At 50.4% G+C, this 16666-nt stretch overlaps 1 protein-coding gene across 1 annotated transcript in view; it reads right to left on the bottom strand.

The window, feature by feature from the left end:
* The window catches only part of GAS6 (growth arrest specific 6), a 62749-nt gene that overhangs the window by 20108 nt on the left and 25975 nt on the right, over nt 1-16666 (bottom strand). The window contains exons 5-7 of the mRNA XM_077134972.1: nt 8474-8596; nt 6885-7007; nt 1162-1284 (exon numbers count right to left, since the gene is read on the bottom strand). Of these exons, the coding sequence (XP_076991087.1) occupies nt 1162-1284; nt 6885-7007; nt 8474-8596 (369 nt within the window). The remainder of the gene's footprint in view (nt 1-1161; nt 1285-6884; nt 7008-8473; nt 8597-16666) is intronic.

Raw genomic sequence — 16666 nt, 5'->3', positions numbered from 1 at the left:
CTCCCTAAACCACATTCTTCCTTCCTATACCCATATATCTTTGTTTCCTGATCGCATACACACTGGGCTTATTGTACCGATGTAAAGAAGTCTAAACAGGGTAACTTCGGAAGCAAAAGTCTCCTAATCCTCTCCCCTGCAGATAGCTGCTACCACCGTTTCCATCCATTTCCTTCCAGATCTGCAGCTACGCTCTCTGGCCAGGGGCTGAGCAGCTTGGGGGAATGATCCTATTCTTTTTTCCTGTACTCTCTCTCTCTTTGAAGGATGCAAAACAGTGCAGATGCCTTAAGGGAATTTTTAAAATAAGCTAAGCTCGCTTACATGCTATCGGGTCAGTATAAAAATCACATTCATACACCGCTTGGACCGGACAATACCGATGCAAATTTGTGCAACTGACATATATATATGCATGCAAGTGCTGATGAATGCCAAAGGACGGCCAGGGGTCGGGGACCTTCGGGTGGAGAGAAGGAGACAGAAGCACTGATGGGGAGGTAAGCTGACGCCACACCATATACTCTCACTTTTGCTACTTGGGCCACCTTGTGAAGGAGAGACCGTTGCTTTCCCAGGGGCTGCACAGTCCCCAGGCATGGGGCGTGGGGCTTCCCTGGCTGCTGGGAAGACAGAGTGGTAACAGGAACTTGCATCCCTCTACAACTCCTGTAGAATATGGCTGGAACTCAGCAGTGAGGAAAGATTCCACTAGACCCATCTCCTAAGAGAGCAGACTGGACTAGAGGACTGGAGAGCCTCATGCTGCTGAAGGAGCAAGGCAATGCTTTCTTGTTGCATCTTTTCTGTGTCTATGGCAGCCTGGAGAATCTGCGAAGTGGTGTCAAGAGGTGGGAGTGTGGGCAGTGGGACTGGGGTACCACGTGGGGAGTTCTCGAGTTGGAAATCCTTTCTTCACAGAAGTGTCTGACGGCCACCTCCTCCATACCCACTGTCCAACCCACCCTACTCCACAGCCGTGTCCTGAAATATTTGATCCGTGGTTCTTAAGAATTCAGTAGGTATTGATGATGTGCAAACGACGTGTACTTCCAGGGGGTTGTGTGGGAGGTAGAGGACAAAAGGAGGAGGAGGAGGGAGATGAAGAGGAGAAGGGAGGTAAACCAGAGCGAGCTGCAGGCAGAGTGGAGGTGGCAGTACCTTGACAAACCTTCTTCTCGTTATGGAACTTGTAGCCCTTGTCACAGAGGCATGAGTAGGAGCCCGCCAGGTTCTTGCAGCGCGCCTCCCCGCAGGCGTCCTTGTCTGCGCACTCATCTAGGTCTGCAAACAAAGCCCAGCACACAAAGAGCTCAGTTGTATTTCAGACCTGGACTGGAAAAGCTGCGACCAGGCAAGGCTCCCAGGAGGCCGGCTCTTGCCCTTGGCTGGCAGGAAGGACGGGGTGGCACGAGATAACATTTAGTTTCTGCAGAAACCACCACCCCCTTGCGTCTGGTAGTGTTCGGCCACATGCCCCTGGGTTCCCATTCTGAGCCTCTGATGCCCAAACATCCTCCCTTCTCCCACTCCTCCCTCCCTCCCTCCCTACTTTACTCCCACCCCAAATGGCTGGCTCGCTCTCCATCTGGGCAGGGAGTCCGGATGCAGAGCCAGGGATGGGGCTGCTGGCCAGGATGGCCCTTCCGGTCATCGCCCCAGGTTGAGAAGGTCGATTTCGGACCAACAAATACTGTAGCCACAGACGTTAGCAATGCCTGGCTGGGGAGGGGCACAGACTGCAGGGGTTGCTGTTTTAATGGAAATAATTGCAGGAAAGCAACAACGTAACCACCTCCTCCCTGCCTTTTGAGCCCAGAGACGCATGGGCCCCAGAGTTTATCACGGAATCGTTTCAGGTGACCATGTTTTTAATGTTGGAATTATATCACGAGTCTAAGATTTGAATATTATACTCGGACACAGACCAGTCTGCCAGGGGTCTCACTCTCTCTCCCTCTGCCCAGAGGGAGCTCGGCCTCACCTTTGCAGGGCAGGCACTCGCTCTTCCGCTCCTGGAGGTTTCCCCAGGGCCAATGCCGGGGCCATTCTGGAGACACCTCCACCCTAATCGTGCTCAGGTGTCTCATCATGGAAGAACCGAAGTATCAATAATTACCAATGTTTCCATTTCATTTTGCTCTTTTGGCAAACAACAACAACAAAACCCTGTGGTTAAAAAAAGAAACACACACACATATTTCCTATCCCAACAGGAAGACTAGAAAGTGTTACTTTTCTAGTCTTAAATATTGTGCAATTTTTCCAATAGCAAAACAGAACTAAACAAAACCCCCTCTAGCTCAAAGCTTTACGGTATGTATAATTGCAGTGCAAGGGCAGCTAACCAGAGGCCAGTGGCTGTCAAACCAGGTTATCACTCACTTATCACAAGAATGAGTCAACACAACTGGCATATGTTCAACAGTAAATGTGTAAGTTTGCCAAGTTTCAGTTTATTAATTAATACTGATCTGAGGTGACTCCAGACCCCCCCAAAAAATGTAAGTCTCGTTGCTTCTGAAATTGTACTTCAATTGGGGCAGCCAGATTGGCCACCACCCCTGCCCCCCTGCCCCCCTCCGTGTCCTGGCAGCCTGGCCATGTGGTTCCACAGCTCTGCAAAGATTTCAGCTCAGCCACTGGGGGGTTAGGTGGGAACCAGGCTGTCTGGCTGTGCCCATGACCAGACCACAGCAGGAGCCAAAGGCTTCTGCCTCAGCTGGCCACAGCACTGCTTCAGCAGTCCTCAGCTTCCAGGCACTTCTGCAATGAACTGACCGATCACAGGGGCAGGATGGGGGGCAGCCTGGGAGCCCACATCCATCCTAACCCTGCCAACAGCTGCTAGAGGGGTGCAGCCCCTTCCTCAGCCCTGCACCCTGTCTTCCACAAATACACGCCACTGTTTCTAGAAGAACCACTCTGATGTCCCTATCCTAATTCACAGTCAACTGTGACCTCAACAGCAGCGCCAGCCCCTCTCACCTGAACAATAGCCTCCTTCTGTTCCTGGCTGATAAGATCCTGCTACACAGCAGTGGCAGGAAAAATCCGAGGGACAACCCTGAGAGTCTGGCCAGTCTTTACTGGGTCAACGGCACCCCTGAGTCACCAGCCAAAAGAGCGCCAGAAAGAACTGTCTCGACAAGCAGAGCACCGGCGGCTGGGATTTCTTGGGGCAGACGCGGCTGGGTGCCTGGCCTCCACCAGGCCCGCTCCTGCCAAGGCCTTACAAAGGGGATCCCCGAAGTCGAGCATGCGTTAGAGTGGCTGGGGGGCTTGCTGAAACACAGACTGCCCACCCTCCTTCAAGCAGCCTAAAGGGGCGTGGAAATGTTCATTTCTCACACGTTCCCAGGAGATGCTAACGTTGCTGACTCGGCCACGGCCGTAAAACAGCACCGAGGAAGGTCTGAGAATTCTGGAACATTCTCTACTGAGGACAGGAACCCGATTTATGCCCATCCCTGCTGCGTCCTCAGCAGGCCAAGGGCTGGGTCATTCCTTCTGCAAGTGAAACAATGGGGTGGGACCTGAACTCACTCGGGCCCCACCTTCATGTTTCACGGGCTCCCGTTTCCCCTCTGAGTCATGCTGCTCGCTTCTCCTCACAGGAGGCTGCGGCACCCCACGGCTGCGGGCGTGGAGCTGGGGGGCGAGGCCGGTCGGCAGCCCTGCAGCTCTCTTCCACCTGCCCCCCTGCCCTCGGCCGCTCAGCTTCCACAACCTGGCCAACTCTGCTCCCTCGGCCTTCATTCTGGACCCTCCCGCCACTGAGCCCACGTGGAGAAAAACACAGTTAACAAACTGTTCAGCGGTGACAGCAAGCAACCACGGCCCCTACGATGACGACACAGGAAAGCTGGACGTGGGGTACAGGAAGGAAATACTTTCCAGCTCCTATCAGAAGGAACTGACGGCTGAGGAGTGCTGGCTCCGAGCATGGAAAACCCGGGTTGCCAAGTGCCACACAGGCACTGTTGCCAAAAGCACTCGTGCCGACCCCAAAGCAGGGTGCTGACTCCTTCTCTGAGGCCCTCAGCCTGCCACCTGCCCCTACAGACACGGTGACAAGTTTGCTCCCCCAGGGAACTGAGCTGGACAAGCTTTTCAGCCACAGGGTGGGGAGCGTCCAGCCACCAGCGTGGCCTCCTCAGCCCTTTCTGCTTTGGCAGCCGAGAAAACCATCAGATGGAGTAAAGGCCCTGCAGCCTCCAGAGTCAAAGCACTGAAGTGGAGAAGCTGAGCTGTCACAGCAGCTCAGCGCGGCTTGTCACCTCTTCTTAGGCTGCCCGGAGATGGCCTCAGACACACACTGGTCACTCCCTCTCTCCTATGCAGAGTCCCAGGGGCTGACCCAAACTGGAAATGGCAGCCGCACGTTAGAAAGTTCTGTCTGCTTCCTGGCCACCCAGAAAACGTCTGCTGAACCTTACTCATGCCAACTTCCCATACCTAAATTCTGCAGCTCCGAGGTGGGAAACGGTTATGGCTGAAAGACAGGGGAGAGCGTTAGGGGGTGGACACAGGGAGGGCGGGATTTATAGAAGCCCCTGTGGGCCACAAAGCTGTGTCACCCTAAGCCATCTGGAAGCAGAGTGACCTTGGAAGGGGCAGGCTCCTTCAGTTTCCTCGGCATCGCACTAAAATGTGAATCAGCAGAGTCAGGCTGTTCTGAGAAGTAAACGTCAGCAGGGCCCTGGGTTGGAGTTAAAAGGACCAGTGTCCACAAGGCCATAATAGTGGGACCTTTCCCCCTAGGCTGGGCTTTTCTCGCACACCAGCCAACTCACTGCACTTCAAAAATTTATTGGGAGCAATTAGAAAATAGCATCAGCCACAGAACGGTCTTAATCAAGTCCCCCAAAGAAAGGTTAAAGCTGGCGTTCTCAAATCGGGCTGCACAGTGCTATCAGCCAGGGAGCTTTTCAGAAAACTAGCCCAGGCCCCACCTCCAGAGACTCTGATTTCATCACACCGGGGTGGGGACCTGGCACTGGTATTTTGTGAAAACTTCCCAGGTGGTTGCAATGTACAGCCCAGAGTTGCAAACCACTGGGTTAAAGAAACTAGCTTTCTTTCATCTGTATTATATACGAGAATTATAAATTTAAAATGAGCACAATGAATAAATTTATGTGAGAATCATAATTAAGAGAAGGCTTCATTGTTTTTGAGCAGTGAAAGTGGTTACAGCATTCCATGATCCGAGCGCTACTATTCCATGATCCGAGCGCTACCATTACACTGTCCTCAATTCCATATCGACTTTATCTTGCCAGAGCCATCCAATAGCCTTGGCGGTGCTGGCAACCTGCTTCTCAAGGACAAGGACAAGGAACTGTAGCGATGCTGGGTCCCTTGCTCCAGCTCACACAACCAGTGACAGAGCTGGAATCTGCACTCGGGTACAACGCCACACCTGTGCCGTGACTGGACAGATGTGACAGGCAGGCACAGCTGTCCCAGGCACACAGGACACCGGCATCAAAAACAATGGGCTTAGTTTATGCCTTAAGGTGGGAACCACTTAACTGGACAAAGACAGGACACCTAGGTCACCAGAGATGTGAAGCACTGAAATAGACAAAAATGGAAGGTGCTTTTTCCGCAATGGGGGAACACCAGCCACGGGAGGCTGACAACTCTGTCCTATCCATGAAAGATCCATCTTTGTGACGCAGGGGTCCATGTCAGCATCTCCATGGTGACATGTCCGTGATGCTCTGTGACACTATTTCTCCTGCAACCATCTGTCTGTCCAGTCTCGCTTTATAGGTTGCCGCAGCCCCGATCTCCTGGGTAAGCCGACTGGCAGCAGTAAGAAATGTGCCCCCGATTCCTGGAAAGACATCTGCAGAAGGATGTCCTCGGATACTTCTAGATCAGAGGTGGGGGGTGGGGGTGGGGATGGGGGAAGGGGAGAAAGCCACTCTCCCCGAGAGAAGGGTGTGGAGCTACTTTGCAGCCCATGGAAGGCTTTGAGCAGGCAACTCCCAGAGAGGGTCAGGGAGGATCCAGTGTGCAATGGGCTTTTTAGGGTATTCTCAGGAGTCCCCTGTCTTAAGGCAGGAACAGGAAAGTGGAAAAAGGCTGACCTGCCTTCGCCCTGGTGAGCAGACCTTTCAGTAACTGAAACTGGCTAGGAAGGGAGGCCAGCAATCAGGGAGAGAGCTTTAGGGAAGACAGCTTGGCTGGCATGGACAAGTGAAATACATGAGGCTGGCAGAGCTCAGGTTGGTTGTTTACCGGCTACAGCAATGTGGGATGGAACCGTCCTGCATGCAACCTCCTTTGAAATAGCCAGAGCTTGGAAAGTTGCACAGAATTGTTCTTGGCCAATGCGTGAGCTCGGGGAGACTGGAAAGAGGCCAGTCTCCTGCTCCCAGGTGACCCCACCCCCTTGAAATGTTCCAGCTGTGGCTTTTATCCATGGGTTTGGAGAGGTGCATAAAAACAGCTCCAGGCCCATCAGCAAGGGTAAGGAAGGAGGCCAAAGAGTCAGGCCTACCGGCCCTCGACCCCTCCTGCGTCAGAAAGTACTCCCGTTCAGCTGGACCCACCTCGTCCAGCTCTAACCCATGACTCCTGGGTGGATCATTTGCTCCCTGTGACTCCAGCACACCCGGCAAGTGTTCACCTGCGGCAGGAGCCCCTCTGGCCTTCCCCGCCAGAACTAGAGGGAGCCAGCCACCACCAAGAGCCGCACTCAGGGGGGGCAGGAGCACTGCCGACATGGCCAGGAGGTCTGTGCAATTGAGGAAAAACCCCACAAAAACGAAAGGAGGCGGCCAGGAGCAGAGAGGAAGGAAACGGATGAAGCGAGGCCTCCAGGAGACCCAGGTGCCACGTCTGCGTGGGTCAGGACCCAAGGGCCTTACCTTCGCAGGTCCTGCCATCAGAGGTGAGGGTGTAGCCACTGTAACAGGCACAGTGGAAGCTGCCCAACTTGTTGAAGCAGATTTGATTGCAGCCCCCATTCTGATGGTTGCATTCATTGACATCTGGGTGCAAGAACACAGACTGATTGGGAAAAGCCAAAGACGCCCATCCTAGCCGATTCTGGTGGCACACCCGTATCTGCCAACGCCTCTCTCCATGACACCCACTCCTTCACATCCTAGGGTATCACTCAGTCACCTTTCCCCTGGACCCACAAAGTAATAACTTGGGGCAAAAAGGGAACCGAAAGGGGCTTTAACACCAGACTCCAAACTGCAAGGCAGCCAGGTGTGGGGGTGAGATGGAGGCAGAGGGCACAGCGAGACCCCTGGGATGGACCACCAGGCCGCGATCCCGGGGCCTGGGGATGAGCTCCTGGCCGGGGACGGTGCATTGGGCAGCCCCACGGGCTCCCAAGTCAGTATGGGAGGAGGGTGGAGACCGAAAGGGCTGGACGAGCCAGATGCCCGAGGCGTGATGCTGCCGAGCCACCAGGAGAAAGGGCCAGACGCAGCCACTCCGCTCCAGACCCAGTGTGAGTCCGGCTTAATTTTTCCCAAGAAGGAAGTGCCCACGGCAGTTTTCACGAGGCAGGACCAATTCCTGGAGAGAAGCACTGCGGGGGAGGGAGGGAAGAGCCTCTCAGCAGGGCAGGGCGGCCAGAGAATCAGGCAGGGTCTGGCCATCTGGCCAATCCTCAAGGATGTGAGCAGACCCCAATGTCGGGGATGAACCAGGTCTTGGGGGAATTCTTACATGCTGCTGTAATGGTATCACACCATTGCAGACTCAAAAGGTGGCAGAGATTAAACTACCCTCCACCTATGTTTTGAATCAACAGGAGATGAGGCCGATGAGGGTGGCAGGCTGTCCTGTCCACTTGATAGGGCTGGGGTCCCTGAGCCCCACTGGGGGGTCTTTCCTCCACAGGGTGCTGTGGCTAGGTTCCCTTCACCCCGGTTTGCAAAGCAAGGCCCTCCCCAGTGCTCTCCAGAAGCTGGCTCTGCTTCAAGCAAATCCGTCATGGGTGTAGCTTCCGTGGTGGCTTCTCCCCAGAGAGCCTGTCCCAGGAAAGCACAAGCAGGTACCGCCCAGGACTGTCTAAATATAAGTGCTCTTGAGAGAACAGGGTGCCGAGTAGGCTGGAGAGATCCAACTAGAGCTCCGGGCTGCCTGCCTGCTTGTCTTCTCTCTCCTCTCCCACAGCCTGCACATGCACTCCAAGCAGTCAGCCGGCAAGGGGCTCTAATCCCAGGACCCCGGCACCTTCCCTATGAGGACATGCATCACGGTGGGGGGGCAGTTCTGCACCTAGATGGGTGGGCATAAGGGGGCCAAGGCAGGGAGACAGCCAGAAGCAGCAGGAGAGAGACAAGACCATGCCCTGACGGGAGCACATCTAACCCCCTGGCTGACTCGGGCAGCCCTGCAGGATTCTTAGCCACACACACACCTCAACCACATCACAAGGGGAAATAAAAAAGTTGCAGGGACAGCCTCTGAGCCCGAGGAGGGTGGGTGGCTTTACCTGTATCACAGAGCCTTCCGCTCCAGCCGGGTCTGCACAGGCAGTAGAAATTGCCCATGAGGTCTTGGCAGGCTTGTGTGCCCTCCTTATCACAGGGGTTTGGGGTGCACTGGTCGGGCAGATCTGAGTAAAAGAGACAAGACTCAGAGGAAGGTGCAAGTGATCAGGAGAGCTGCCCCCCGTCGCATCCCTACTGAGTCTGGGGTGGCGCAGCTCCAGGGGGAGAAGGCTCCCGGCTCCCGGTCAGGTCACCCAGGTGAGATACCCAGCCCTTGGCAGGAAGCTCAGAACGAGAGATGCAGAGGCTGGCCAGGCACGTCCGGGGCATGGCCCTTTCTCAGGGGCACAGTTTCCACCTCTGGGACAGGAGCCGGGGAGGCACGGATCCAGGTTGGCCGGGTCCCAGGGGCTAGCACCAGGAAAATTCAGATAAGCTCTGGAAGGAGAGGCTACCCACCCACTTGAGCCAGATGGAAAAGGCTGCCACAGCCCTGTACTCTCAGGGGGCTGGGGTGAAAGAGCAAGCGTGGGCCTTTGGCCATGCCTCAAGGAGCTCAGAGAGGACCTCCCAGGGAGTAGAATCCCACTGGCTGGCCCAAGGGGTTTCCAGCCAAATTCAAAACATTCCATCATTCCCCAGTGGTCAACTCTCCATTTTTCCCAAGCCAGATCTGGGGCTCTCCACTCAAACCTCCTCACCAGCCCGGCAACCTTTGTGAACATTCTCTCCCAAGGGCTTGGAGGCTGTTGTGAGAGCACCACACCCTCGTTTTCCAGAAGTTTGCCTGCCACAAGCCTGTGAAGGACTCCAGTTCCAGGGCTGAAGCTTTCCATCCAGTTTGTGCCCTGACAGGGAGAGGTCTTTTAAGGTAGATCTCCAGGTGTGCATTTTCTGATTAACAGCCCAGCTCCTCCCAAAGTCGTTTCTAATCTTGTCTTGCAACTCCAAAGTGTCTGGACTTGAGGTCAGGTTTGCTCCCTTCAGCTAAGGCAATAAGGAAGCCACGTGCCCCAGCAAATGCCATCCTTCTGGGGCCAGCTCAACAAGCAGAGCAGGGAATACTGATGAGACAGTGTGTGCGTCGTTTCAGTCTGTTGTTTTAAGGGCCTGATGGGTAAAGAAATTGTTCCAATGGAGCTGCTTTCCAAAGAGCCATTCGTGTGAGTGTGAGCAGGAGATCTGCACAAACACTGCTGAAGTTTCCAGGACACGGAATCGAAGGGAACAATACCACCGAGGCAGACAGGAAAGTGTGCACATGTGACGACTGTGTAAACTAAAGTCGGGGAAGTTGAGAGTTGAGGGAGCTCGGGAGAAAGAGCTATTATTACACCCAGACCTCAAAGATTTCCTTTCACAGCGCCCAGGGGCAGAGCAGAAGCGGACATGGTAGAGAGAGACAGAAGGAGGGAAAGCTCTCCCATGCTGGCCTCTACACATTTCCACATTTCTCTCATCATTGCCATCATCTTCAGTTGAACATGAAACATGGCATATAACTTGAAGGAACTTGAGTGGGTTTTCAAAACACTGTTCATGTGTTCCAGTAGCCATGTTCCCTAAAGATGATCGTATAATGATTAAGCTTTTGCAAAGTGACTGTGTGATTGTGAAAATCTTGTTCTGATGCTCCTTTTATCTACGGTATGGACAGATGAGTAAAAAATATGGATTAAAAATAAACAAATAATAGGGGGAACAAATGTTAAAATAAATCCGGTAGAGGGAAATACTAGTGGTTAATGAGAGGGTGGGGTAAGGGGCATGGTATGTATGAGTTTTTTCTTTTTATTTCTTTTTCAAGAGTAATGTAAATGTTCCGAGAAATGACCATGGTGATGAATATATACATGTGATGGAAAAAAAAACAAACAAAAGAAAACACTGCTCAGTGGTAGGATTCAACCTGGCTAAGGAGGAGCTTGTGTCTTCAAATGAACACAATGGGTTCGTGACATTCCTTGAATGCTCTGGAGAAATCCTAATGAGGGAAAGAGTGGTGGATCTCCCACTGAAAGATTTTTTCCTGCCTCTGTTCCTGGCATAATCTATCGACTCTCTGTCTCCATCTCGTGAATGAACTCTTTTGCCGGCAGATAATTAAATATCTTTGAGTTATTCTTTGAAAAGTTTCCTTTTTCTTCTCTCTTCCAAGAATATAAATGTGTCTTATCCAGCCTCTGCGCCGTTAGGAGAAGGGGTAATACAAACACAGGCCTGGAAAGCCTGGTTCAACACCACATCACCCACTAGAAACTTCTCTGCGGTCACTTGCCATTCCCCAGGGGGTGGATTTTAATTGTACTGACAATCAATTCCAAAACCGTGTTCCTCTGGATTGTTTTGGTGGTTTGGGGTAAGAGTATCTAAGTAGATTCCCCAGTTGCCCTCATGTCTGTGGTCACCCAGGCCAACTGAATGTCAAAAGTCCAGGCCTTGGCAAATGAAAAAGTAATGAAGGGAAGAAGGGGAGATTCCCTAGTGCCAGGGGCGCACACTCCCAGACCTTTCAGGGACTCTAGCTCAGTCCTGGCTGAGACATGGGCTGTGTTTAACTTCTCTCTTTAACACCAACATCCCACAACCACCTTGCCGTCTTGTCCTAATTATTCTTACCCACGTATCCATTTAAAACATCTGAATCGGGTATAATTACCACTTTTATTTATGAGGAAACTGAGGCCCAGAAGTGTTAAGTGGTTTACCCAAGATTATGAAAATTGGTCAATCTTTAAAAAAAAATAATAACTCTTAGGAGGAAATATCTGCTTTATATATATTTTCTGCTTTGTATATATTTTCTCATACGTGAATGGCTTCTCTTAAATAATGTGGTAGGTTAGTTTTAAAGGGGATCATCTGATTGATCCCCGGGGTAACTCAAGATGCACTGACTCTTCAGCTTCTCCCTTCTGCGTTCCCGCCCCAGCCCCCGGCGCCTACCCAAAGCCACTCATTCACTGTGCATATGTTATAATAGAGATCTACCCTGTTCCGTGGAGTAAGCCCAAGCCATGCCACCAGGAGGTGCCCACCATCCTCGGGGGGAAGCACTGTGAGGACACATCAGGTGGACACTCAGCACCGATTTACTCCTGCATTTTAGCATGACTATGTTTCAAGTCTAATGCCAAGTTTTAAAAACATGACATCCCCGCCGTAGTACTGACTCTTGGTTGCCATGTTGGTAGAGCTGCTTTCCTCCCCTGCCCAACTGGGTACTGAGAGCACCAAGTACCAGGAACAGGGAAGGTGAGGGAGGGCATCTCTGAGCCTCAAAGCTGCCATTCTTCAGCTTCCCCAGTTTATGGGTTCACCTCTTATCATCAGCACAGACTCATCCACTCTCCACGGCCCTCTGTGTAACCCACGTCTTGTTCCACCCCAATCTGGGCAACTGGCTCATCAGATAACAACACCCCCACCCCTCCAACCACCGCCTTCTACAGGAGAAAGACCAGGGAACCTGCCTGGTGTCTCGTGTCTGAACACCTGGAACTTGAGTCTCTTACCAGGTTCCTTTCGTGACTATGCCACACCTCAAGGTTTGCTTGTTTTGCAGATAACAGCCAACAAAACACTTGCAAGTGTGGACCAAACACAGCATCTTGCAGTACTTTTGAGTCACTTGCACAGTTGTTTTTGGCAGGCCACCATAAATGCCTTTTACCCTTAAGCAAGTGGGAGTCGGGTCTAGCAATTAAAGTGGCCAGGAAATGAAAAAAAAGAATTAGGGAATTATGCAAAATACAAAGCTGCAATGTGAGCCCCAGGTAAAATCACTCAGAACCTTTCCCTACATATTTTTCCTCTGGCTTCTTTTTCCATGCAGCCATTGCTTGGCTTTAACTCTGCCACTGTATCTGTTCACAAGGTACTTTGGGAACATGAAGTACTTGCTCATAAAAGGGCCTAGAATCCATGACCCAGATTAGAGAAACAAAGGAAAGTGTTTGCTTTCCCTACAGTGACCTCAGAACAACAAGGCTCCGAGGAGGCAGGTCCAGAAGGGACCTTGTTAGGTGGACACAGACCCTGAAAACCAGGGAGTGAAGTGACTGCTCTAAGGTCCCTGGCTCACTAGAGTCAGGAAGGGGATATGTTTGTTAGACACCCTTCCACAACCATCATTCAACAAAAAGTCTCAAGTTTAACCCTGGAAGTTTGGGACGTAGAAGTGTGTGCTTCTACCTACAATATCTTGATTAAAGTTTCAAAGTTACTTCAAAAATAGATAACTTTAAATTTGTGCATGAAGAGCTGGTTAGCTTTATCTTGAATTTGCCTAGGATGTCTAAACTGTCCCTAAAACCCTCTCCTCCCCCCAAAAAATAAATAAACTTGGTCTTTCCAAGGCTGAGGGGGCAAACACTTCTACCAGGGGTGGTGGAGTGGAAAGGGGGACAGATTTTATTAAGAGAGTCTCAAAAATGCACTTTTGAGTACACTTTACAACAGCCATTCCTAAAAGAACTCCACCAACCACTCCTTTTATTTATCCCCTTTCACAGGGGCATGGTGAGAAACTTATCCCAGGATAAAAGGAGGAAGGAACCAGGTCTTATCGACAGGGCCTAGAAGTGTGTCTGAGCTACAACAGGTGCTCAGTAAATTCCTGTGGAGCTAAGTTGACACATTCCAAAAAAACTAGCCGAAGAGATCAAACCTTTACAAGGCCCCAGGGGCCACCCACTCAACTAGCCACCTACTTAGCTAGCCCCACAGTGTGAACGCCTCTTTGGCACAAGGATTTCTGGGTGGAATGACTGATCTGTGCCCTGAATGTTGGGCCTCCAGACTGAGTTGTTTAGGAGATAAAAGATTTATCTTGGCCTGGGTGGAAAGCTGGGTTGAAGGAAAGGGAGGGAGGAACGAGTTTGTTGCTGGGGAATGGAATGTGAAACATTTCGCTGACTGCCAACAGAATGCCTCTCTCACTTATTTTTTGGCGGTCCCTCCCCCACCTTAACATTTCAGGGTAATGACAAGTTATAACCTGGACAACACATGACAATACAGGGCCCTTTGTTCCAACCGGAGAGCGCAGGGTGAAGGACATGCTTTCCCATGCGGGGGGAGAACAGTGACAGGTCTGGGACGCTGCTCAGCCACGGCCTCACTCAGAGCCCGTGGGAAAGCTGCTCTCTCATGGAAACCCAACAGGGCAAAGGCACTGAAAAAGCCAGAGCTTCAAAGCCATCCTTAAACATGTCCCTTCATGCCACATTCGTACTGGGCACGAGAATGATGAGCTTCAAAGAGAAGTTAGACCTGTCCATGTTAAATGAAGGAAATGGAAACAGGTTCTCATGGACACTGAGAAGACACAAATTTCTTGAGGCTCAAGAGAAAATCTACACCTGATGTCAACATCCTTGCACTGGGGTGAGGTCGGGCAGAAACTTCCAGGCAGTTTCTGGCACTGGCCCCACCAAGAGCACTGCCCTCCTTTTTGGGAAACTAAGAAATGATCTCTTTAAGGCTAATGCTTTACTTTTAACCATAATGGATAACCAAAGAACTCAAGCATGATAAGCTGCCCTTTGAACATCAGATAAAGCTATTTTTAAAAAGTCACCAATGAACAAAATATAAAGTTGCCTTAACTTGTTCTCCCCATGGTCTCTTGAGCTCAGGCTTGCAGATGGTGCCAGCCAAGACTTTCTTTGGGGGCGCTTCATTCTTCATGCATGAGAGTCTAACAAGCTCATTCTCCATGTAGTCTTTTAAGGCCCATCAGTAAGAATAATATGTGTATTTGCATAGGACTTAAGGTCTTCAAAGCACTTTGCTAACCATGAGTCATCATCTGAGGTGCACAAAAATGATCCCGTGACATGCTCTTGGAGGATGTTTTACCCCTCCTTTACACAAGGCAGAGTGAAGAGGTCAGGGGCTTGTTCAAGGTCACACAGCTGGTCAGCAGCAGGAACAGAGCTAGAACCAGGTGTGGGAGGCAGCCCTGTGTGTGGTCTGGCTTCCCTAATGTGATTAGGGATAAGGGCAGCAAGAAACTGCATTGGATACATCCAGTAGAAGCAGGGGCACAAGATTATTCCTCTTGAACATCAGCTCAAGAAGCAAAACCTCTGGGAATCTACTCTCTGTCCCCATGCCCCAAGGTTGCTCACCACCCAAAAGAGAAGAGAAATGATTCCAATGTCATAATATATCTCATAAGAAAAAAAAAAAAACTGGGATTATTTTGATCTCTCTTTTGGCTGAAACCCAGATTATAATTGGGTTCATATGCTATGGCCAATATTTTTCAAATTGCTTTTTGCGAATGGGAGTCAGAGAAATGGGCAGGGTGTGAGTAGATAAATAAAAGGAAAACAACAACTGTCATTCAATTTTCTAAGCCTAGACTTTTAGAATTGTTGCCTCATTCATCTAACAAATCTTTTTTTGATCACTGACTGCCAAGCACTGAGCTAAAGGCAGCAGACACCCCAGTGCATCCCAATTTCCTGTCCTCAGGGATTTATTCCTAGTCTAGTAGAGGGAGGCAGAAGGATAAACAGGAAATCGTGATGTAAATGTGATGAGAACTCTAATTCGCTCATTCTCGGAGCAGAAACCATGCTTAGGAGGTGAAAGGATTTGCCCATACAGCTGGGTAGTGACAGAGGCTCAAGAACAAAATAAAGATGACCCCAATCTGCACCATGTTTTAACACTGTGCTGCCATGCTAGCCAAAGCAATCAGACAAGAGAAATAAAAGGTGTAGCAACTGGAAAAGAAGTACAATCATTATTTGCAGAATATGAACTTTTTTTGCGTATGAATCTCAAAAGAACCAACTGAAAACTATTCAAATAAGATAACTCAATAGGGTAGCTTGGTATAAAGTTAATATGCAGAAAAAAAATAACCTACATATACACCAAAAGCAACTTAAAAGATATAATGAAAAGAATGACTCAGAGTACTCAGAAATAAACTTAAAAAGGGAAGGGTGGGACCCATGTGAAAAAAATTTTTGGATACTCTGGAAAGGAACACCCTCGAGTTTGAGAGGTAGATTCTATGACATTTAGATGTATTAATCAACAAATCCATCACGAACCAAATTAAAAATATCGAAAGGATATTTTTTGGTTGAGTCTAGAGTTTGTTTAAAAAAAATAAAGAGAACCAGGAAAATGCTGAAAAAAATATAAATGAGGGGCACTGCCCGACTATATATGAAAACATACTATAAAGCTACTGTAATGAACAGAGTGGCAATGGCACACAGACAGACAAACAAAGCTCATCAAAACAAGTCAGAAAATCCATGCACTAGCCACTGATATTCAGTATATGATAAAGATGTCATTTGAAATCACTGGGGATGAGACAGATTATTAAACAAATGGTGTTGGAATAAGTAGACTGTTGTCTGGATTGAAAAAAAAAAAAAAAAGAATGAATCTAGATCTCTATTATTCATTGCATAGAAAAAAAAATCCCAGATGAACCACATGTTCGAACATAACACATTAAATAATTTTTTAAATATAATCTCCAGAAATGGACATCCTAAAACCCAGAAACGGAAATAACCTACTAAAAGCACACACAATTGGCTGGAACTATTGTAACACAGCCAGGCTGGCTTGAGCCTAACGTCCCTGCACAGGCAGAGTTTGAGCCCTGGGGACGCTGAGGCCCGGGGAGGGGACAGCTAGCTGCAGGTCATTAGGGACGGAGGGGCAGGGCCCGGCCTTCTCATCTTTCCTAGTCCAGCGAGGCTGTCCTGGCCACAAGCAACAGGAACAAACGCTGTGCGCTGAGCCTCCTACCGTGGGGTTGGCTGCTGGCCCGAGGAAGGAGCCTGAGCTAAACAGAAAGGGCACCTCCCCTGCACTGCGTTTAAATCAACCTTGCATCTGGTCCTCGCTCCCAGAAGTCTGTGAGCTGTGACAGAGTCAGGGGCGCCCCGAGAGAACCGATCTATCCGGCCCCCCTTTCCCCGCCGACCGTGAAGATGACAGTCCCCGAGCTCAGGCACACCGGGGCACCGCTGCTCCGGAAGCTACTAACTAAAACTATAGGCTCCGAAGCCAAACTCCGGTAACAGACCCTTGTTGCTGCCCACACCTGGCTGTGTACCCGTCTATAGCTCAGTTTTCCTCATCTGTGCAGGAGGCAGAGTAAAAGTAATACTGGGCAGGCCATGGTGGCTCCGTGGCAGAGTTCTCGCCTG

The sequence above is a fragment of the Tamandua tetradactyla genome, chromosome 17, assembly GCF_023851605.1.
Source record: "Tamandua tetradactyla isolate mTamTet1 chromosome 17, mTamTet1.pri, whole genome shotgun sequence".
NCBI classification, from domain to species: domain Eukaryota; kingdom Metazoa; phylum Chordata; class Mammalia; order Pilosa; family Myrmecophagidae; genus Tamandua; species Tamandua tetradactyla.
Note: the sequence above shows the minus strand (reverse complement) of the source record. Positions and strands in the feature narration are given on the sequence as shown.